This window comes from Podarcis muralis, chromosome 14 (assembly GCF_964188315.1).
Source record: "Podarcis muralis chromosome 14, rPodMur119.hap1.1, whole genome shotgun sequence".
Taxonomy (NCBI): domain Eukaryota; kingdom Metazoa; phylum Chordata; class Lepidosauria; order Squamata; family Lacertidae; genus Podarcis; species Podarcis muralis.
Genome location: NC_135668.1, coordinates 32,823,912 through 32,847,614, shown reverse-complemented (window position 1 = coordinate 32,847,614; position 23,703 = coordinate 32,823,912). Strand labels below are relative to the sequence as shown.

Genomic DNA, 23,703 nt, shown 5'->3' with positions numbered 1-23,703 from the left:
CATGCTGGCTGGGACTGATGGAAGTTGGAGGTTAAGAACGTCTGAAGGACCATAGGCTCCCATCCCTGAAAATTCCTTCATCAATATTAACGTCTTTCTTTTTCCTCTTTCTCAACAGCCAATCAGGAACCTGAGAAAAACCGAATAGAAAAACAAATTGGGAAGGCTGTTGGGCAGAGCGATGTTTGGTTCCGGTTCAACGAAGGTGTCTCCAATGCAGTTCGGAGAAATATTTACATTAAAGATTTGTTCTAGTGAATGAAACGTGGGCAGGCAGCACGTGAGTCAGCTGGCATGTGGGTACCATGTAAGGATATTTTGAACAAAAATGTTTATGTATGCTTTTGTATTGAATCCTATTTTATATATAAAAAGAAAGGAATAAATTTGAGACATGCACAGTATCACTTTCTTTATTTTGCTTAGAAGCCCTTGTCACATTTGCTTAGCTTTTTTTTTTTAACTGCAAAACGGTATATCCTACAAGATACAAAAAAAAGTATTTAAAGTAATCAAAAATTATTTTATAAAACTTGTTGCTCCTTTACAAGTCCCCCCTAAAAAGACAAAAAAAGAATTGCAGGTGTATAGGAAAGAGAAACTACAGGGTTCATAAAGCTGCAAATTTTGTTTAGTTTTTGTTGTGATTCCTGCATTGAAGGGGGTTGGATTAGATTATTCTTTTGGGTCCCTCCCAACTCTACCATTTTATTATCCTGTTCTGCATCTTCCCAGATGGTGATGCCAAAATTCAAAACAGTTGGGTCTCTTTCACATCCGTACTCTCTTCAGTGATTGTTCCCAAATGGTGAACAGGGGCACACAGCCCAGTGCCACTAGGACAGAGTGTGACATGTCTTGAGAAATGGTGATCCACTCTTAGATATGTCCTTCATCTGTCAAGACTGGAAGACCTCATTCAGCACCAATTCTGCTACCTAGCACCGCCAACATATGAACAGGAGGGAAGCAATTCTATATGCACCTGGATTCTCTCATGCAGCCCAGACCATAGCTGGTGGGTAGAAGGGAACCCCCAGAAGCATCACCATTGCTCCAGAAAGTACATAGGTATTCCTGTGCCCCTATCTCCGTAGGCAACGGGGGGAAAGTTGGATTTGGAAGGAGGTGCAATGGACTTGATTGTACAACATTTGCAGGGAGGATGCCTGCCTGTTCTGTGAAATCTGTATGTCAGTGGTTTGAAGTGCACCTCCCATTTTAACCCAGGGGAAGGGAGAATGCTCTTCCCTAAATCATACAAATGAGGGAAACCTTTAATTAGTCACTATATGAACTCAACTGTGCTAGCAAGGGGGGGGGAGGTAAAGTGTGAGTTTAGCCATAGTGAGGAACTAAAATAAAAACTTTATACATTAAGTTTTCATGCAATTTTGAGTATCTCCAAAGGAAGCCATTTTTATTTATCGTGGACGAAATTTTGGGAGGCAGTGGGTTAGAGGATGGTGCATTTCCCCTTTTCCACCCACGGATTGTTCTTCATCAGCTCTGGGTTCAGAAATGGATCTTCTGGAATGCCATCTTCTATCCACTTAAGAAATCTAGGGTGGAAAGAGAATACATGAGGGTCTTTCCTCGTTGCAGTATTAGGCCAATGTCTGGCTGAGCCCAGAGTATCTTGGGCCTGGTCCCAAATCTCATGTCCTTCTCTCCCTTTTTTTTAAACTTAAGAAAAAAAATTCTGCTGAATTATAACTCCCCATCATCTATGGCCATACTTGCTGGGGAGTTGAAGTTCAGCATCATCTGGAGGCCACAGGCTAAGTACACCAGCTTTACAAGGTAGATGGGTTGACATCAGAGTGCTGGGCCAGTGAGACCCCAACCACATACCATCTTATTGTACCCAGAGGCACTCTCTACATAGATGAAAACTTGCGGGCTTGTGAACTGAAGCTTCTTGGGTACCAAGAAAGATCCCAGGCCTGCATCTATTTCTGTTGCTGTGATGTGTATTTCTAGAGCCAAATATCTTAGGGAAAGCTCTTCATTCTTAAGATTCATGTTCCTGAGTAGCTTTTAAATACGTTTGCCAGCAGGAAACACACAGCTAGAGGATTTTGAGGGTGGCAGAGTATCTGCCCTCAAAAGCCTCCACTTTCTCATAGGACAGCAGCCCCCAGGATTTCTCAAGAGAGAAGGATGCAATGCACAGTGGTGTTGGCAGCTCAGTATTGTCCACACTGACTGGCAGCAGCTCTCCAGGGTTTCAGGCCAGAGCCCCAGCCCTACCCAGAGATACCATTGGGGATTGAACCCGGGACCATCTGCATTCAAAGCAGGTGCCCAACATTAGGTGTTTTCCACTCCATTTCAAGCCTATCTTTGTCGCTGCTGGGGCTAGAAACCTGAGAGGGAGGTTTAAAGTAAGCCTGATGTTCTTAGTATGCTGGATTCCACTTATGTGAAATGAGAAACAGCAAGAAAGGAAGCTGTTTGTGGACTCACTCGGGGATCGTTTTTGAGGACATCTCCCTCTTGTAAGCCAGCTGGTACTTAAGGCTTTCGACTTCCTTCTTCCACTGAGGGGCTTCCCATTCATCCATGGGGACGTGGCTTGGTGGCTGTTCGGGTCAGAGAAGGAGAAGCGTCAACCTAGGCAGAAAATTAAAAATGGAGAGTAGATTTTAATTGACTCGTTTGTCCCTCTTCCAAGGAGTGCATGCTGGAGCCCCCCCCCCGCCAAGAAATTACCCTGATCTATTTAGCAGGACTGTTGTGAGGATAAGAAGTAGTGACTGAGCTAAGGTTGGTCGGCAAGCTTCATGGCAGAGATTTTGAACCATGCTTTCCTTTCCAACTAACATTAAACATTGCATTGCTCCTGAGCATACTCAACCCTCCCGGGACATTTTGGTGCTTTGAATCTCCCCTTCCCTCACTCCCAAGTTTTATTTTTATTTTTTTAAGATTGTTTATAGATATTGCAAACCTCAGAGCTTGTATTTGAGAGAGAGGAAAAAATATATGGGTTACATAAACACAAACATACCAACAGCATTCAATAATATGTCCTAAAAATGAGATAAATCCTGAATCCACAACAATACACCAGTGCACACATGTTTCCCAGCATCCTGTTGGCTCTTGGCACCTGAGTTTGCTACAAAGGGACTAATGTCGGTTAAAGAAAGATTGAACTAAAAATAAGAATTGGTCCAAGTTGTCTCTAGGGCAGGCTGCCTGCTGATCAAGTAAAATAGCCTGACTTTACATCAAGTAAAACTTTTCTCAGGGAAAAATAGTGAGTATGTTTTCAAAGGACAGAGCTCTGGAGAGGGAACAGGAGGTGTTAACACCCACAATTGATGCATCAGGGAAATTGGGACTAATGGCCATGTTGGATCTTGCCTTTGCATATACTTTGCTTCACCAAGCACAGATAGGGAAGGACTGAATGTGGGTCAGTTTCCCCCCTCTGAGATGGAATTTCTTTCCAGTCAGCCTTCTGAGCTCAGTGCCCCTGGATCCATCACAAAATACCCATTTCACAAAAGGAAAAACTGGTGATGCTCAGATCCTCCACAAAAGCAGAAAAAAATCTACCCTCCCACAAAAACACAGACAAAAAGAGGAAGCAACTACCCAAAGCAAAAATTAAAAGCTCAAAAACTAAATTTAAAAATAAAATAAAATTGGGAGGGGCAAAAGATGTTGCAGTAGTAGTACAGAACATCCGGAGGACATCAAGTTGGTACAGGCTGCCTTAAGTTCTGCATTGCAGGGGGTTGGACTAGACTCCTGGGGTCGCCCTCCAACTCTGCAATTCTATTATTCTACGTAATCTTTCATATGGTAACCACTGTGGGCAAGATGACAAGTGGAAATACGACAGATGTAGCAGGTGCCTTTCCTACCTTTGGTGACAAACTTTGGTGTAATGATCAATCTCCCTTTGAGCCTCCGGTTGCCCTGGTTCTGCATCTCCACAAGCCTTTGGCACTACAGTGGTACCTCAGGTTAAGTACTTAATTTGTTCCGGAGGTCCGTTCTTAACCTGAAGCACCACTTTAGCGAATGGGGCCTCCTGCTGCTGCCACACCACCGGAGTACAATTTCTGTTCTCATCCTGAAGCAAAGTTCTTAACCTGAGGTACTATTTCTGGGTTAGCAGAGTCTGTAACCTGAAGCGTATGTAACCTGAAGTGTATGTAACCCGAGATACCACTGTATAACCTCAGCAGGTCAAGCTCTCTCCCATCACCACATTATTCCCCATGATCTCACCTATTACATTTCTGCTAATCACACAAAGTCTAACTGTGCTAAGTGGCTTTCTTTCAGGTCAGAGATGGCCATCCTATGCCTGGTGGATTTGGGGGAGGGGCTCTTTGAGAGGGTGGGCAAATGCCCAGCAAAAAAGAGTTCCTATGCCTTTAAACCAGGAGTGGGGATCAAATACATCTCTCTTCATCCAGACTGTAGGAGTTCAAGGGCATGTTCCAGCCAGGCAAAAAACACTCAAGGAGGATGTGAAGAAAGGAGAAGAAGAAGAAAAAGAAGAAGAAGAGTTTGGATTTGATATCCCGCCTTTCACTCCCTTTAAGGAGTCTCAAAGCGGCTAACATTCTCCTTTCCCTTCCTCCCCCACAACAAACACTCTGTGAGGTGAGTGGGGCTGAGAGACTTCAAAGAAGTGTAACTGGCCCAAGGTCACCCAGCAGCTGCATGTGGAGGAGCGGAGACGCGAACCCGGTTCCCCAGATTACGAGACTACCGCTCTTAACCACTACACCACTCTGGAGAGTGAGGGGAGTGGTCTGGAGAGAGTCCAAAGGGCTGGATAGAGAAATCTGAAGGGCCAGATTTGACTCCTGGGCCTGAAGTTCCCCACTCCTGCTTTAAATTGTGCAGAGAGGAGATTTTCCAGGGCCCTCAACTCCAAAAACGAACTCCTGGGGAAAGCTAGCATGAGCCTTTTGTCCCAGATTAAAGGCAGGACTATGTGTATTTTAAAACAACATAATCTGCGCCCCAAGAGTGAGTGCTGTGTCCTTGCGTACATTTAGTAATCTAAACATTGTTTGCATAGTGTTAAATGGCAAAAGTTAGTTTAGTTATGGGGCAAGGAACTGCCTTGGTCCCTGAAAGCCACCCTCTACACCTCCACTGGGATCCTCATTCAGCAATGGCTCTCACAGCCTCTCATTGGCTGTGGACACAAGCAAATGGAATTTGAGAAACCACTTTTCATAAGGTCTAGGAAAATGGATCTGTTAAAAATAAAAGTCAAAGCAAAGTTTTCTCTGGAAGCCAAAGTGTGTTCTCTTGCTGCGCTTGCAGAGACTGGCAGTCACTATTAGACAAGGAGTCTATGTCTCCTTTGCAAATAATTCTGTGGGGTGAGTGTGAGAGTCCATGGTGATGACTCTGAAATCCAGAGCTGGGAAGCCCTTTGAGGTTGGAGCTATCTATCTGGGGATGACCCCAGCATACGCAGTATTTCAAAGTAGGCTGTGGGGCCAGGCTTATGGGAAAGTGATGCTTCCCCCCCATCCTATGATTTGCATAGTTTTATCTTGTGGCATTAGCATTTAACTAACAAATCCTTCTAAATGCTGTCTCCTGCAGGAGGGTCTGAGGAAGGGGAGGGGAAGAGAGCAAGCAGCTGTTGCTGGCTTGATGGAAATGAGAGATTAAATCCCTAAGTAAATCGCTGTTTGGCAGTACTGTGGTTGATGGTGAACGAGGGGGGGGGGAGAGGTAGGGGTTAAGCTCCACAAAACCAACATATTGCCAGATTGTTTCCAGGGGGCATAGTTTAACACAGCCACACACTGCAAGTTGTTGGCCAAACAGTTCTGCCTGAGCAGCTTTTGTTGGTTGGTTTATCAATGGGAATTTGATTCATTAGTTTACTACTTCCTTAATCAATGGGAGGCTGTACATTAAGGAATCCTACTCAGAGCAGACCCACTGAAATGAATGTTAGTCATGTTGATTAACTTCAATAGGTCTACCCTGAGAAGGACCGGCACTGGATGCCACCCATATTTCATTATTATTTTCAATATGGTTTTGGCTCTGTGATTAGGGGATAAAAATATATCCTTCGGGGTGCCATTTCCTGCTAAGAATGGGTTGTCACCAGTGTTGATGTTACTCAGAGTAGACCCATTCAAATAATGGGCATGGCTAGCCTAGGTTTATGTACTTTAATGGGTCGACTCTGAGTTGGGTATAACACACCAGAGCTACCTCCCAAAGGGCATCTGTGTTCATATTACTGTTGTCCACATTTATATTACTGAATCAAGTAACAGTTGGTTAGAGTGTGGTGCTGATAATGCACAGGTCACAGGTTTGATCCCCTTATGGGACAGCAGCTTATTCCTGCATTGCAGGGGGGTGGACTAGATGATCATGAGGGTCCCTTCCAACTCTACAATTCTATACCTGCCTTTTAACTGAGGGGCCAACTATTGAATCCATTGAGAACACTGAGGTCTTATCCAACTTCATACCTTCCAGAAGTTCTGGATCACAAAACCCATCTGTTCCCGCCAGCACATGGGACTCATTGCTATAGTCCAAAACATCTGAAGGGAACCACCAGAAATGCATTTCTTTCTAACTAATGTATTGGCCAGGAAGCCTCCAAAGAGGAAGGGGCAAATGACGCCAACATATGTTTGATATCTAAAACCACTAAAATCATTATATCTGAAAGGCCACATATTACGTTCAAGCACAGCTGCTGTTTTCCCAACCCGAGTTTTCACTGGCACAGGGTGAGGAGAGGAGAGGAGACAGCCTATGCCAGCAATACTGCAGCTAAGGTCTCCTTGCTATCTGTTTCTGCAAATATGTCTTTCATATTTGACCCATGACAGGCTCTTTTCAACTGCAATTGTCCGGTTATGAACTGCACTCCCTAATGAGGTGTGACTGTCTCCATCGTTATCAACTTTCAGGAAGAATTTGAAAACAATCCTGATTCTCTAGCTCAGCTAAAGTGTACATAATAATGCATACAGCATGCAAACAATATACATTAGGGGAAATTACTTTTCAAAATGTGTATATTTTGGCCAAATTGCATACAAACATGCATATTGAGAGAAATTTGCACTAAAATGCATTTTAAAGACGCTTAAAAAAAAATATTCTCAAACCAAACTTAAGACTAGACAAATGAGAAACTATCTTATGAAATAAACAGATAATAAATTTTATAAGAACCTGATTCTGGACAAGTATGGACTATCTCAATGGCTAGATATTTGCAGGAGTGAACAGAGAACAAACACCTACCTTAGCAGTCCAGCTCCTGCCCTGTAGAAACTCAGCCCTCTCACACCAGGGCTTGAAAAGGCTGCCACTTTGCATGCATCACACACATTGCCATTTAACTAAGCAATCTCCGGGTCTGATTTGATTGCAATTTGAATAGTATGAAAAGCTATCGGGTCAAGAGAGATGCTGCGTCACATCTGCTAAGGAGAAGGACATCAGGTTGTACCCAAAGTTATTTCTAAGCAGTGTAGCCCCACTGAAATTACTGGCCATGACTAGCAAATTCAGTAATTTCAATGGGTCTATGTTGTGCCTAACTTAGGTGGATATAAGCCCAACCATCTAAGACAGTCTTCCCCAACCTGGTGCCCTCCAAATGATTTTGGACTACAACTCCCCATCAGGCACAGCCAAGCCCATTTCTTCTGGGAAAGGGTGGTAAGCTCAGTGGTGGAACGGGTGCTTTGCATGCAGAAGGTCGCAGGTCCATGAGGACTGCAATTTTACATGCAGAGGGTCCCCGATTTAATCCCTGGCATCTCTGGGGAAGGCTGAGGAAAGGCTCCAGGTTAAGACCCTGGAGGGCCTCTGCCGGTCAGTGTTCACAAAACTGGGCAAGTTGGTGCGACTCAGTATACGATGACTTCCTATGTTCCTATTTAAATTGTCCCTTTATTCAGACCCATGAGGACTGGGATCTTAGTTCAGTAGTACAGCACCAGCTCTGCACTTCCAGATGTTCCCAGTTGCAATCAAATGCTTTATGCCCAAAACAGGAGTCCGGACTCCACCCAAGTGTTGAGCTAACCCAAAATTAGCAGATCCATGCCCAGCACAACATACTCCATAACAAACACACCAGAGCATCAGGGACCTTGAGTGCATCAGTCGGCCGTGCCAACACAGCTAGTCCATTGCGTTTCATCTCCCTCTGGGCGAAGGCACAGTTGAAAAACAAACAAGCTTTAAGAGCTCAAATGAATCCACACAGGACAGCAAATTTCAGACGCCCTCCCCAGATGCCATTCTCTGGGGCTGCAGTAGATCCTGGGGCACATCCCGGGATCCAGTCTCTGGTTGTGTGGCATGGCGGAGGAGTCTCGATCTTGCTCTAGAACAACAGTGCATCTAGGGAGTTTCCTAACCTGGACTTACTGGTTTTACTGGGCCTCCCTGTAAGACAGTCATGTGCACACACTTCACATTTCATCATTCACCCATAATACCATGCTTTACAACTGCTTCGACATTCCTGATATGCCAGAACACACACACAAAAAAAGGGAAAAGGAGCATTTGCCAACCCTGAGAAATATGTGCTACTTTTCATTTTAAACTCACTTAAAAATCATAACACCATCATGTCTACAAGGATAAAAATGGGGATTGCTTCTGCTGCTAAAAACCAAATGGCATAGGAATGAGCACCATTTCGTTGTTGGAAAAGATGATACATCTTTTAAAGTAAAAATAATTGTCAGCATTGCTTAAAAGATGCCAAGCAGAAATAAGTTCCTTTTTCAATAGTAACATCCCTCTCTGTTAACCAGGCCAGGAATACACATACATTTCTCTCTCGCAGGAAGCAACCTACAGGTGGGATTTAAGGGGTTATCTAGTGCTGCATCCTTTAGCTCAATGGTAGAGCATCAGATGGTCCCAGGTTCAATCCTCAGCATCTCCAGGGAGGGCTGTGAAAAGACTCCTGTCTAAATTCATGGAGAGCCGCTGCCGGTCAGTGTAGAAAACACTAGGTGAACCAACCATCTGACTTGGTATAAGGCAGCTCCCCACATTCCAACTACCAGATGTCTCTGGAAGCATGAAGGTGGCAGCTACCTGGTTTTGCTTGCCCCCTCCTCCAGCATCTTGATATTCAAAAGATATACTATTCCTAGACATGGAAGTTTCCTTTAATTATCATTAATTTCCAGTCAATGGGCCACATCCAATGTTATCCCTACTCAGAGTAGATCCACTGAAATTAATACACAACTAGCTTGGATTCATTGATTTCCGAGTAAAACATGGTTGGATTCAGCGAAACAATGATAAAAAGTCAGAAATTTGTAGGAGTAGAGATGGGGAAAGGCCTTGGTCTGGAGGTCAAAACCAATCCCATTTTTTTTGTAACCAGAAATATTCACCCCATCTATTGGCATGATGTTTTATTAATAAAAGAAGTCAAAACCAGCAACCTACCTTGGAAGAAGCAGTATGGGCTTAAAAGACCAAAGGGGAAAAGTTGTGTTTGTTCTTTTTCTTTTTGAAAGGAAGATTTTCCCCACTGAAGAAGAGTGTGCCCACCTAAAAAAAGGCTCAAAACAGCTTCCCAGGACTTTCAGCCGTACGCTCGCCTCTCCAAGCAGAACCCTCCGTTGCTGTTAACAATCTGAAATCCTGAATGTAATCTATTAAAGTCTGCCCAGCTGCCTCCCAAAAGGGAAAGAACAGGGATAATGAGAAATCCCCCCCCCCAGCCTCCTCCCTCCCGCGGGTGCTCTGTTTAGCAGCTTGGAGCCCAGATAAGCTGAGAAAGAGAAAGTGCACCCTTTGTCTTCCACGGGTAGCGATCGCTCCAAATGCCCTCTTACAACAGGTTCTGCTGAAACAAAGCCATGGGGATAAGGTGCTGAGGTGGCTGTCTCATTAGAGGGATCGGGATGGAGGCAAAGGATGCTTGGGCTGCCATAGATACCTCTTCCCCTCTCTTAAGAACAGCTCCTTAATTGCATCCCTGGGGCCTGGAGGGATGGGTGAGGAACACCTAAAGATGCACACTGTGGGCAAAAGCAAAACAAGTGTGTTATATATCACTATTTCTGGTGCACCTGCTTAGCAGGCCTAGCAAATAAATAAAACCAATCACCATCATGGTAGGGGATTGGCTCTGTAGGCCAATTTATTTATTTTTTATTATTATTATTACATTACCCACCCTTCACTAGAAGATTCCAGGGTGGGTTGCAACAATTTAAAATCCAGAATTAAAAAGTTAAAACAGATCTGTCACAGGAATAGGGCGGACTCTGAAAACACACATCTCAGGTAGAGCATCAGATGAAGCCACAGAGAAGGTCCTCTCCCAGACTACTTATGAGGGCAGAGGAACTGTCAAGAGGGCCCTCTTTGCTGATCTTAACCTTGCTGAGCATCAGAAGAGCATCACCCCCCTCCTATAGGATTTATGTAATGCGTTTGACGTGGACAGCACCAGATTTAGGGTGGTGCAGGTGGTTCCCTCACACAGGGCATCGGACCGAGGGGGTACAAAATTGGGAGCACCAAATTTTGGCCTCACACAGGGTGCCTTATTATTAAAGATTGCCCATGGGGCTGCCCTTGAAGACGGTCTTGAGGCTGCAGCTAATGCAGAATGTGGCTGCTGAGTTGGCAAGGGGCTCAGCCCAATGGGATCATGGGCCACTGATTCTTCTGAGAATGCCTCACTAACTGGGTAGCAAGCTACCAGGCCCTTTTCAAAGTGTTAGTACTGGTGTACAAAAGTCCTAAACAGCTGGGGACCAAAATACCTGAAAGAGTGCCTCCGGTATTATCAAGCCTGTCAGACCATGAAAGGACCTCCTTGGTGGTGGCTCCCCATTTCCAGAACATCTTCCCAACTGAGTGTGCCTCTCTCCCTCATTACTAACATTTAGCAGGAATTTAAAAATATTCCTGTTTACTGAGGCATTTGATGGCTAAAAGTTACTGTTCCCTGTGACCTTGAAATTACTAACAGTAATGGTATATTTTAAAATATTTCTATGCATTCTTAACATTTTAAAATATTTCATTTGTAATTGTATTGTTTTACTGCTTTGCTGTTTGCCATCCAGAGCTCCCTCAGGAAAGACAAAAGTTAATAAATAAAATAGCTCTGGGCCTCTTTACCTGACCAAGCCTCCTATTTGCCCAGCTTCCCATTCAAGAGCATTTTCTGCCAAGACTGAAATTCATGTCCTTGAATTTAGATAATGGCAGAGGAAAGTGGTGCATGTAGAATCTTGCTTGCTGTACAAAGGCAAAATGTTCATTTGTTGCTATGCCACGTTTGCCTCTGGCCCCACCCACTACCACCATGTGGCCCTTGGGAGGCTGCCTAGGAGGTAATGTGGCCCTTGGGCTGAAAAAGATTCCCCACCCCTGTTCTAAGGGAGAAGGCATGCTCACCCATGGGGACACAGAGGAATGCACATCCTTTGAGGATCTTCAGAGTATAAGAACAAAAAATAAAGCAAAAAAATTAAAAAGCAAGATGGCAAAGGCTTTTTGCTGGTACACTTTTGCTGGTAGGTCATGACCTGAACATCACTCCCCCCCTCCACCAGAACAAAACCTTCCTTCCAGAGCCTTCCACCCTGCAGGTCAAAACTCATTCCCCACCCCCAGGGACACCACGTGTCTATTATGTTAAAGAGGTCAGTGATAGCGGATCCCCAAAGACCAGATTATCAAGCTGTTTTGACATCAGCGTAATCTCCGAGCGCTGCCTTTTCAAAACAATTATCAGAAGGGATTGGGGAGTGGGGCTTTGGTGGCAGCAAAGTGACGTTGGGATGTGGGTTATTGGATTTTGGGAGATCTTACTATAGTGGGACAGCAAAACACACACAAACTCCCCACGTAGCTGCCCAGAGAAAGACGTCATTCTGGAGAAAGACGTCATTCTTGTTGGGCCGGCTGCCACAGGGCTCCCTGTCTTCATCCTCTTAAATGGGAATGACAATCAACAAAATGGCCTCTGGGCTGCTCACTCACGGAGGGTTTGTCGAGTGCGATTTTCTGCACACTGAAAAACAACCTGGTATCTATCTCACGGGCAGCAGGCAGAGGTGGCAGCTTCAGATGATAAAATGTGGGCACCGTTAAAGCATGGTAAATGTTTGTCAAGTATTTTTTTTTACCAAGTGGAACTTCCTACCACAGGTACCCAAAGGCTTTGGATATTTCCGTATAAGACTTTTGAGGCCTGAGGGAATTCTAGGGCACATTCCAGCCTCGGGAAAGTGCTTGAGGCACCCCATGAGAGGCATGGCTTGGGGAAAGCCCTGAGGGCCAGATACAGATGTTTGGAGGGCCGCATTCTAATCCAGGGCCCGAAGCACATGTTTTGCCATGCAAATGGCCCCGGGTTCAATCTCTACAGAGGACATTTATCTGAAAGCCCGGGAAGTTGCTGCGAGTCAGTGTCAAAAACAATGAGCTAGATGAATCAATTGCTTATCTAAATGGGAGGGTGTTTACCATTTCCGTGAATATGCTCATAGCGCTAGATAACAAGAAAATAAGAGTCTGCAGGATCAGGCCAGTGGCACATCTAGTCCAGCATCCTATTCTCACAGTGGCCAACCAGATGCCCCAGTTGAAAGCCTGAAAGCAGGACCCGGGCACAAGAGCAACTCTCCCTGCTTGTGGTTTCTAGCAACTGGTATTCAGAAGCATTGCTGCTTCTGACAGTGAAGGCAGAGCATAGCCATATATCAGAGTATAACTCATACATACACACACACACACACACTTCAAAATAAGAGTAAAATTCAAAACAGACCAAAAATCCACAGAATCATCCTTTCATTAATTTACCTTAGAAGATGGAGCATCACTATTAACAAAGAACTATCCCCCGAAAGGCTTTCCTATACACCAGCTTTTGGGTTATGCATGACAGATTAAGGAATGATGGAACTGCATTTGTGTGTTAATACACATTGTGTGTGTGTAATACAATGACCGCCAGCCATCTGTTAATCTGCCAGCCAGTTGCAAAGTTGGCTCTTAATTGCTTGGCAACATAGTTCATAAATATAATTTGTTTTGGTATGTTTATTTGGAAAAGAAAATGAATGGGGGAGGGAACCCTTCAGAATTAAAGCATGTACAGTGGTACCTCGGGTTAAGAACTTAATTCGTTCCGGAGGTCCGTTCTTAACCTGAAACTGTTCTTAACCTGAAGCACCACTTTAGCTAATGGGGCCTCCCGCTGCTGCCGCGCCGCTGGAGCATGATTTCTGTTCTCATTCTGAAGCAAAGTTCTTAACCCCAGGTACTATTTCTGGGTTAGTGGAGTCTGTAACCTGAAGTGTCTGTAACCTGAAGCATATGTAACCCGAAGTACCACTGTATTTCTTCCTATATACAAAGAAAGCATAAGGCTATCATCACACAGCTCCCACTGGAGGATTTGTAGCATGTCCTCATAACCCTGGATTTGCATGAAGTCAGTGCCTGATCTCAGTCCTGGATTTGTATGGTTAGGTTGGGGTAGGCAAGTTGCACAATACCCGTGGTCATAGCATGGGAGTGAGAAGGGATTGGCACAGGGAGAGGAAAGAGGTGGTTTAAAATAACAGCAGAGGTTTGCTGAAAGCAGGATAGCCGAGTCAGTTACAACGTGGTTCTGATAACACCAAGGTTGCAAGTTTGATCCCTGTAAGGGAGTACTGTAGATGATCCTCCGGGTACCTTCCAACTTTGAGTCTATGATTCAGGGATGGAGAAAAACTGAAAGGAGAAAAGTGGCAATTTTAAACAAGCAGAGGTTTGACTAGAGTGAGAAGGCAGTGACACTGTGGGGGAAGCAGCAGTGTAAAACAAGGTTTGAGTACAGCGAGAAGGGAGTTGGGAAAGGCTTGGTTGTGTTAGCTTGCACTGTAGCCTTCTCTGTTTGCCACCCTTGCAGTTTAAGGGACCCCTGACCATTAGGTCCAGTCGTAGCCGACTCTGGGGTTGTGGCGCTCATCTCGCTTTATTGGCCGAGGGAGCCGGCGTACAGCTTCCGGGTCATGTGGCCAGCATGACTAAGCTGCTTCTGACGAACCAGAGCAGCACACGGAAACGCTGTTTACCTTCCCGCCAGTTTACCTATTTATCTACTTGCACTTTGACGTGCTTTTGAACTGCTAGGTGGGCAGGAGCTGGGACCAAGCAATGGGAGCTCACCCCAACGTGGGGATTCGAACTGCCGACCTTCTGATCGGCAAGTCCTAGGCTCTGTGGTTTGTCCCACCCTTGCAGTTACTTCCAGGTTAATAAGTTTTTGTCAATAGTATCTCTATGAATGGCACTATTTAGCAGGGAGAAATCCCAAGGAGAATTCTCATTATTATATATTTTACATGGCTGTTTATTTGTATATATTTTAAAGTTTTATATGCAGATGTTTTATGATGGCCTATATTTGTAATGCCTAATAAAGGTTTGGTGAAGAAGTTATTTCTCCTTATTACAACTCATTAAAAAGGGATGTATCTCGACCCCTGCTTTACTCAAACCTCTGCCGTTATTTTCGTCTCAATGTCTCTCCACTCCCATTTAACTCAGACCTTTGCCATTGTCTGACTATAGCAAGAAGGGAGAAACATTGAAGAAGCAGGGAATGGCTATTTTAAACTTCTCCCTCTTCCATTCCTCAGGTGCATCATGTTACAGAGATAAAGGATGTGGAGCCCTCAGATGTTCCACAGTACCTTCCCACATTCAAGAGTGGTTGCATGGGATGGAAAGGAACTCCAAGGAGGTTGGCAAGCAGAGTGATCAGAGGCTCGGCACTTAGTAAAATAATAACCAAGAAGGGGGTTCTGAGCATGTGTCAAGTGTCTTTCTGACCAATTCCCACTCATCAAGAATTAGTGGAAGATGGGCTTTCTAATCAGGCACAATTTGCAACAACAAAAACGTGACCTCTCATTTAGGGGCTTGGCTACCCAACCTCGATAGCTGCTTCATGTGGGACCAATTTGTTGATTCAGATGCTACTGAAAAAACAGCTGAAAGCAACAGAGATGCCTTCATAAACCCATAAAGTGGGAAGAGATTAATCGTATCAAATTGCTGTCCCCATCCATTGTGGCTTAACCTTCCCATCACTTTTTTTAACAACATAGCAGCCGTAATCCTAAAAGCCCTTTTCAAACAGACTCCTGCTGGTTCTAACAAGCCAAAATCAACAACTTTAATAGTCTCTTTCTCTCCCAAGACATTCAGAAAGCAATTCTCTGTTTAAAGACACACCAAGGAGAGCTAAGGACAAGAGAATGAACGAGCCAGGAAAGATTTCATGGTGGCAAAGGGTGAAATGCCAGCAGAAGACTTTAAAAGTGAAAACCAGCATTCTGAATTGGGCCTGGAAACAAATTGGCAGCCAGTGCAGTTGGATTAGACACTTTCTTGTCGCCAGTTAACAATCTAGTTGCCATGCTTCACACATGCTGCTGGTTCTGAAACGTCTTCAAAGGCAGCCCCACGTACAAAAAACTGCAGCAGCCTAACCTGAAGGTTTGGACTTTGTACAGGCCTTTGCCTCCTTCCCAGGACAAGCAAAACCGAAACCACCACCAACTCAAGCAGAAAATAAAGAGCATTTGCCAACTGATGTTGCATAATTTAGAGACCACTTCACCACACCAGCTCCTGTGATATTGTTAGCCACAGTTGGAGAGGATTCTGTAAACTTCTGAAGGCAAAATGAGCAGGAGGATAAAAGGAGTGCATTTGTTTTGTCCAGTCTGTTCTTGAAGAGGAGTCATAGTGGTGTATGGATGAAGAGAGCAGGTTAGCACCATACCACAATCGCTCCAGGAACAAAGATGGAGCAATGAATGCGAATTTTACCTTTGAACAGTAGGTTAGTTTCTATACTCATTAGCCATCCTCCACCCAGGCAAGCAATAGGCATCACTGGAGCTTAAGGACACATTGCAGCCAGGCAAAAACACTCAGGGAGGGTGTAAGGGAAGGCTTGAGGGGATGTTCCAAGAGGACAAAAGAGGCCTTGGGGGCCCATTTGGCTCACTAGAGGAGCCCACCAGGGGTAAGGGTAAAGGGACCCCTGACCGTTAGGTTCAGTCAGACGACTCTGGGGTTGCGGCGCTCATCTCGCTTTATTGGCCGAGGGAGCCGGCATACAGCTTCTGGGTCATGTGGGCATCATGACTAAGTCGCTTCTGGCGAACCAGAGCAGCGCACGGAAACGCCGTTTACCTTCCCTGCTTTCGAACTGCTAGGTTGACAGGAGCTGGGACCAAACAATGGGAGTTCACCCCGTCAAGGGGATTCGAACCGCCAACGTTCTGATTGGCAAGCCCTAGGCTCTGTGGTTTAACCCACAGCGCCACCCGCATCCCATCAGGGGTAGCTCTAATCAAAGCATGAAATGCTGTTTTTCCAGAAATCCAGACAACAAGAAAGGCACATCCTTATTTTAATAATAATTCATTTCAATTAGACAGAACAAAGGTGGTTCTACTATATACATTTCTGGATCAAAGGTACAACAGTTTGACATGTCCTTAAAGTTCTACACAGTGTAAATATGCTTGCTCCATGTCCAAAAAAACTCCAGCAGAAGCATTAAAAAAATGCAGGAAACTTTACTGATTCCCCCCCCCCCCCCGCTTTAAATATATAACTAGAAAGTCTTGAAAAATAATAAAGGGGGGGAGAGAACAGTATTTGCAAAACAACTTTCTTAACCAGGCCAAACTTGAGTTTTACTTTCAAAAAGAAAAGACCAGAAGGAAACCAAGTGAATTCCATAGAACCAGAACAATTCGCCGGGAGGGCACGTTTCCTCTTGTGTGCATTTCATTGGCTTGCAAAACACAACTGCAGAAAAAGGCCCTGAAGTGTGACATGGAGAAGCAGCTTCTGCTTTGACATTTGGTACCACAGGCATCACGCAACACCTTCGCCCTCATTTGCTTGAGAAGGGCTGACAAAAATAAGGTGGGGGCAGGTGCTGTGCTCTGGGTTAACCCAGCAAACCCAGATGCAAGAAGAGGACACACCATGACAAAAATCTATCCATGTGCTGTGCAACTACCTGCGCCAAACACAGGGCAGAGGCCTCGTGTATCAAACTGGGCTTCATATAGTCTCCACGGGTGAGACTTTCTTGAGATTCATCACATACGGACAGAGAGGAGTTCATGTAGGCTGGGCATAGATAGCACAGGTTCTATAACAACTCCTCTCAGCAATAAACCTCTGTATTCTCTAAACCAGTGATGGCCAAACGATGGCCCTGACCACAGGTCCTGTTAGCTAGGGATGATGGAAACTGTAGTCCGAAAACAGCTGGAGGGCCACGTTTGGCCATCACTGCTCTAAACCTTCCAGTTCTGGAGTGGGAAACCTGTGGTCCTCCAGCTGCTGGTGGATTCCAGCTCCCATCAGCCCCAGCGAGCACAGGCAACCGCCAGGGATTATGGGAGTTAGAGGTCATCAGCATCAGGAGGGCCACAGTTTTTGCCTGTTTTTGATCCTGGAGAGCTCCACAGGGAAATTCAACCACAACTCCCAAACACACGTTTCCTCCAAAACCCTCCAGAACTGCATTGCACAAGGCGGCATCAAGGTGTCTTGATCGAGGAGCGGAGTGGTGCACGTCATCCAGAGCTTTGCTGCTCAGAAGTAGTCAGAGGTGAGGGAAGCTGGCTGACCCTAGGGAGTCTCAGGCATAAGGAAGACTGTGAAATGGCTATAAAGGTGGAAACTTCATAATCTGCCCAGCCAAATGGTTTTGTCTGTGAAAGGAGGGGGGAAAGGGGGGGGGGGTAAAAAAAAATGGAATTTAAGAACAGGAATAAAAGCAGAATGGTGGCTCATTCTGGCCAGTGGTTTTCAAAGTACACCCTTTGGTCCTTGATAAGAAGATAAGTCAGAGTGGGCAAGCTGTCGAACATGAATACAGCTTTTTTGACACAACTGATGTTCCCTCACAGCCACGGGGCAATATCCTGTGCTTCAGAAGCAATCTAATTAATTATAAGAGTATTTACATATGCCAACTCATGTGAAGCATCAAGGTGATGTACAATGTATACAATAAACCATAAAATCCCATACAACCAGTACAAAAAAATCATTAAAGTGAATCAAGGAAATTTAAGCAGCTGCATAGGCCTGTAGATATTAAATGGTATTCAGGAGAGGCCTGGAAGTCAAAACAAGAGAGGGCCTCTGCTAAATATCTGCTGGAAGGGTCTTCCAGAGCATGGGACTAGCCACACTCAACACCAGACTTCTACTTGAGCCTAGTAGCACAGAACTAACAGCACTCTTCTGGATGATCTCAGGGACAGCCTTTGGGATATCCTAGACCTCAAATTGTTTGAGCCTTTGTATATCAACACAACAGCCTTGTACCTGAACTGGTAGCATATGGGCAGCCAGTGCACAGGGCATGTGGGGAATGCCATCATTTTGTGAAAATAAATGGTGTCTTGACTCCTGCTCATGCAGAAAATGAACTGTCCAATCTGCCTCCTGGGAGGAACTTTTGGGATGCCTGCTCATTCCTCACTGCCTCTTCCGCATCACCAGCGTCCTTGAACCCACCCTGAGTTATACTACCCATAACTGGGAAATCCTCTGTTACCAATGGTTTGACCGCTCTTGGGGGAGACCTCATCGTGTGGCAATGCACACATCTAGTCCCACAAAAATAAAAGTGGGTCCCCCCCCACCAAAGAATACAGTTCACCATCCCTGGTTTTAGCTTCGAACTAGATGCAAGCCACACTCTTGCTGCTTAACTGCCCAACTCCCTCTCTGTTAACAGCAACTGCATCTCTTGCAACAGTCTTAAGGAGCCGGCAGGCCTAACATTTGCACTGCACTGCCTCCAAGGCAAGTGGGAGGAGCAACCAATTTCTGGACAACCTTTTTCATGTGCCTCCTCCATGAGAGGTCTGGAGGGTGGCAACACGAGAACGGGCCTTTTCTGTGATGGCTCCCAGTTTGTCAAATGCTCTCCCCCTAGGGAGACTCGCCTGGTGCCTTCGTTGCACCTCTCTTCTCCGAGGCCTCTGGCTAATGAAACAGCCTATGGCCTTTTAAACTGGGGGCGGGGAGTTATTGTTTTTGTTTGATACTATGTTGTGTATTTTTGTGTTTTCATATTGTGAACCGCCGTGTGATCCTCAGATGAAATTAGACAAACAGAATAGAAATTAGATAAATAAATAAATAAATAACCAACCTCCCCTGCAGAAAAAGAATCACATACTTACTGATTTTTGAAGGAATTTGCTAACCTGCTTTGCCCATGGACACCTGAAAGAAAGGGAAGGGGGAGGTAAGATGCGGGTCCCCCTCCTCTTGAAGCAAACCACCTTTTAGCTTTCCATTTACATCACCCAAAGATGCTGCGTACCAACAACGCAACACATGGGAGTCTCAAAGATGCCCACAAGTGCCACCACAGATAAGTTCAGGTCCTGTGTCAATGTGCAGGGTGCTTATCCCAACAGCAGGACCTCGAGGAGGGTTTCTTAACACACAGGGCAGCTGATATAGGGAGAGATCCCATGTCTGGGTCCCAAGCTACTGATGGCAGGGGTGGAGAACCTTTGGCCAAAGCCAGCCCCTCCAAGCCTCTTTATTTAGCCTGCAGGACTCCGTCCCAAGCCACACCCCCTCTTCAGCTACATACCTCCTGGGGTGTTTCTGCCTGCCTGGAGTGCGTTCTTGAACTCTGATGGTGGCTCCTGTTTATTTACTTGTTTTACGAAGTTATATAAACTGCTTCACAGCCTGAAGCCATTGAAGCAAAGTACAAAATTAGATGAAATGCCCCCCAAAAGCTCTAAAAAACACATCTACAAACTCTAATAACAATAAAAACATTTCTATGCATGTATAATCAATACACCTACCTATATGGAAAATAGAGGTACGTTTGTGTGTAGAAACTAGGCACCCATACAAAGATAACATTTACATTCATTCCTGTGCATAAGCATTGCCCCTGGTCCTGCCTACCCCCGGAAGGGAATGTGGCATTCAGGCTCCCCGCTCCTGATTCAGGGCTTTTGTAATTGGCACTCTGATTTTTCCTCTTGGAAAACTGGGTTGCTGGGATGGGAGGAATGTAGCTGTGACCCTCATACACTGTGACACTCACATTGGCAGGTTTTCCACAATAATATTGATGATGGAGATGCCGACTGATGGTAGGTTTCTATCCCTGGACGTCAGGAAGAGGCACAGCAGCTCCCCCACATACTGAGCACCCCAGTGTTGCCACCTGAGGGGAAAGGAAAGGAATCAGAGAAAATGAAGGTCCCTGGCAGCATCTGCCAAACTGGCAGCTTAGCCAAAGCCATTTTTCAACTTGTACCAGAGGTCCACAGGTGACGCATGATGGTTTTGCAATAGGTCCTGAGCATGCCAGCTCACACGTCATTGCAGAGCAAGTGGCACAGAGCAGCCTTCGCCAACTCATGCCCTCCAGGTGTTTGGGACTACAGCTCCTGGTCAGCACAGCCATGTTTTGGACTACCATTTCCATCAGCCTCAGCCAGTGCAACCATTTTGGCTGGGGCTGATGGGAGTTCTACACTTGGAGGGCACCAAGTTGGCAAAGGCTGACAGAGAGAGAAAAGACCCAACTCTTTTGATAAACAAACACTCCTCTATGTGGTCAGTAAGCGCAGCTCACATAAGTCAGCAATGGCTGATGAGAAGGGATGAATCCACCATTTCCTTTCATGCCCTGAAGCTTTGAGCACTTTTTTCTGCTGGCCCAGCAAAACAACACCGAAGTTGACCGTCACAATAGTGAGCAATCAAGTGCAGACCAAAAATCTGGCCTTGGGTAATAGAAGTAGATGGAGGTTCTCAGCAAATCCACCTTTCCATACTCACAGACTTTTAGAGGCAAGGAGAGGAAGAGGGAAATGAACTAAAATGTTTCGCATGAATGAATGATCCACAGGAAGACACATGAACATCTCACAGGCCAATCAGGGTGGATGCTCAATATTATATGAGCTTGCTGCAAAAAAGGCCTGAAAGGATACTCAGTAAGGACCAGACAGTCTGATTTCCATGGAAGCTTTGAGAAAGCAGATCAGCTTGGACCCTCTATAAACAGGTGTCCAGAGGCCACCAAAAAGCAGCACAGGGTCTCCTAGGCAGTCAATGAGGCCTTGCTGAGGTCTGCCTTAAGTCTCAAAAGCTGCTGGCCTAGAACTAAGAAAGCAGGCAGGCAGGAGAGGGAAGGGGATGCAGTGATTTCTCGTCTACAACTGCTCTTGATGTGGCTCAGCCTTTCAGGACAGATCCCAAGAACAAAACAGGGGGCTTAATAAATGCCAACTTACAATCCCAACATTTGTGTTTTGTTGCAACAGAGGTCTGCAAGAAGCAAGGAAACGATGTTACGGACAGCCTTCTCGTGATAAGCCAGAGACTCCAGCAGAAGCTTCAGAGCCCAGAGGTTATTCTGCAGAAAGGGAGAAGAGAGAAATGAGGGGCAACACAGCAACTTGACAGCACATAACTGAGGCTGAACGCCCCAGGTTTCATTTTAAAAGGACTCTTTCTTGAGCTGTAAAATTTAAGAATATATATATATATATATATATATATATATATATATATATACACACACACGTGTGTGTGTGTGTATATATATATAGTATATATATATATATATATATATATATATATATATATATATACACACTATATATATATATACACACACACACGTACATACACACAAAAATATATATACATACACACACACAAACCCATAGAAACACTGCTATAGTAAGAAATATGCAGAATAACTTAAGATGGAAGATAATGAACACACAAAAAAGCTTACCCCAAAAGCCAGGACAATTTCTAGGAAGGAGCACAGGGAGTTGTGTTCCATCAGGATCATATGCCGAACTGCCTGGACCACAAAAATGAGCCCAGCTTCCAAGGGTGACTGGAAGGAGACAAATAGAAGGGTAGAAAGGAAACAGTCAGAAACAAGGATGAAGTGTTGAATGGATGAATTTGTTAGATGAGACGATCAAAATCCTTTTGACTAAAAAGATGCCTGCTGATTAAACCGGGCAGCATATTTTTTAAAAATTGAATTTGTTTTTCAATTAAAAAAACTGCAGATTGCAGCTGCCATTTTAGAAGAGGCATCTCTCCTCCTCTACCACCTGGAAGAGCATACTTCATTATAAGACAAGGCTTTCCCCAGCTAGTGGTTCCCCAAACCAGAAGCTGCCCTGCAATAACTCAGAACAGCGCTTTTGGCGTGGCTGCCCCCGTTCTGTAGAACAGCATCGCCATCATGCTATGAGAGTTCTGACAAGCTTTCCCAGCAGCATGAACAAGTATCTGCCAGCGGTGTCTACACTTTGTATGGCTTTTTAAAATTTATCAGCTATTATTTTCTATGTCGTGTTTAACTGCTGTTATTGCATTTTGCACATTGCCTTGGGCCAGGTGTGGATGGGGATTTGCAATAGACTGACCAGGGTTTTTGACTACAAAATGACCTTTCTCCACCTAAAGGAGGCCGCTGAAGTAAAAAGAACTACGCAGGGAACATCTGTGTGAAGGATGGAGAGTTTAGAATTCCCAGACTCAGGGACACCCTGGTCTTTAATTCAAATTATATCCCTTTCGCAGTTGGTTCTGGCTGGCAGATCAGGGTATTAGCACAAAACAAAGTAGATTTGACAGGCATGACGGTTGGGCTTACACCCTTTGGTGTAAAGAAGTCCAGAATCTGGGCTTCCCAAAAGGAAGTGTATACTTCAAGTGCATACTTACATCTTGGCCAAAGTGTTTTGAGAAGGTAACATTAGAGTGGGGGTTTTTGGTGAGTTGTTCAACAATGTAGCATGACTCTTCAGAGACCACCTGCAAGTGAAGTCACCGCAATAATCAAAAGAAGAGCCTCAATACCCAGAGCAGCTCTCAGTCTTTCCCTCCTGCATACCAGAGGACAACAGCAGCAACAAGCAGCCATGTGCACTTTCAACATGCAATAATGTCCGACAATTTGTCTGCCCTGGATGGGGCTGTACTCCTACCAAACAAGTAGGCATGCAGTCTGCGGGTGCTTCTACATCCAGATTTCTTCCTGCAGACCCAGGTAGCCTCGGTGGCTAGAATTGCCTTTCACCATCTGCAACTGGTGTGACACCTACAGCCATTCCTGGACTGGCAGAGCTTGACCACATTAGTTCAGGCACTGGTGACTTCCAAGAGTGGATTACGGCAATGCACTCCAGGTGGGGCTTCTCTTGCACTGGAGCCAGAAACCGCAGTTAATGCAAAACTGCTGACAGGCATGAGACCCCCATTCGCATGCAACACCCCTGCTCAGAGATCGGCACTGGTTTCTGCTTCATTACTGAGCCAAGTTCCAAGTCTTTCTACACTGGGCCCGCAGCTTATGCGAGGGTTGAGTTCTGGGGGTCCACATGCAAAGGCAAAAATGTGTGGAGCCAGGAAAGCCCTGGAACCAGCCCCACCCCAATGCAACTGCCCCTACCTGTCCAGAGCAGGCCTTGCTCTGCACCTTGCTTACTAGTTACTGGGAAGGTCACCCGAGGGCCCCGGGAGCGTCCCAGAGGCCTCATGCATCCTTCCCAGAGGCCAGTAAGCAAGGCAGAGAGCTTTAAAAGTTCTTCACGTGACAGG

General features: G+C 45.3%; 3 protein-coding genes across 11 annotated transcripts in view; 1 reads left to right on the top strand and 2 right to left on the bottom strand.

Annotated features, from left to right (window-relative positions):
- CHTF18 (chromosome transmission fidelity factor 18) overlaps positions 1-404 on the top strand; it is a 36,003-nt gene extending 35,599 nt beyond the window's left edge. For both annotated transcript variants that reach the window (XM_077919190.1, XM_028705323.2), the window contains exon 23: positions 119-404. In XM_077919190.1, coding sequence (XP_077775316.1) covers positions 119-255 — 137 coding nt within the window. In that variant the 3' untranslated portion in view covers positions 256-404. The remainder of the gene's footprint in view (positions 1-118) is intronic.
- On the bottom strand, positions 400-12,368 carry GNG13 (G protein subunit gamma 13). Of its 8 annotated transcripts, XM_028705329.2 has the most exons (4): positions 11,152-11,238; positions 9,460-9,657; positions 2,470-2,616; positions 400-1,562 (listed from the first exon to the last, which is right to left on the bottom strand). In XM_028705329.2, the coding sequence occupies exons 3-4, from the start codon at positions 2,565-2,567 to the stop codon at positions 1,457-1,459; spliced, it is 204 nt and encodes a 67-aa protein (XP_028561162.1). In that variant the 5' UTR covers positions 2,568-2,616; positions 9,460-9,657; positions 11,152-11,238; the 3' UTR covers positions 400-1,456. The 8 variants fall into 8 exon arrangements, with proteins under 8 accessions (XP_028561162.1, XP_028561165.1, XP_028561164.1 ...); XM_028705332.2 differs by lacking the exons at positions 9,460-9,657; positions 11,152-11,238 and adding an exon at positions 12,019-12,368; XM_028705331.2 differs by lacking the exons at positions 9,460-9,657; positions 11,152-11,238 and adding an exon at positions 11,431-11,580.
- Positions 12,369-16,442: 4,074 nt separating this feature from the next.
- Positions 16,443-23,703, bottom strand: part of LOC114585000 (uncharacterized) — a 29,075-nt gene continuing 21,814 nt past the window's right edge. The window contains exons 15-20 of the mRNA XM_028707275.2: positions 22,828-22,917; positions 21,875-21,982; positions 21,366-21,487; positions 20,165-20,287; positions 19,272-19,314; positions 16,443-17,783 (exon numbers count right to left, since the gene is read on the bottom strand). Of these exons, the coding sequence (XP_028563108.2) occupies positions 17,646-17,783; positions 19,272-19,314; positions 20,165-20,287; positions 21,366-21,487; positions 21,875-21,982; positions 22,828-22,917 (624 nt within the window). The 3' untranslated portion in view covers positions 16,443-17,645. The remainder of the gene's footprint in view (positions 17,784-19,271; positions 19,315-20,164; positions 20,288-21,365; positions 21,488-21,874; positions 21,983-22,827; positions 22,918-23,703) is intronic.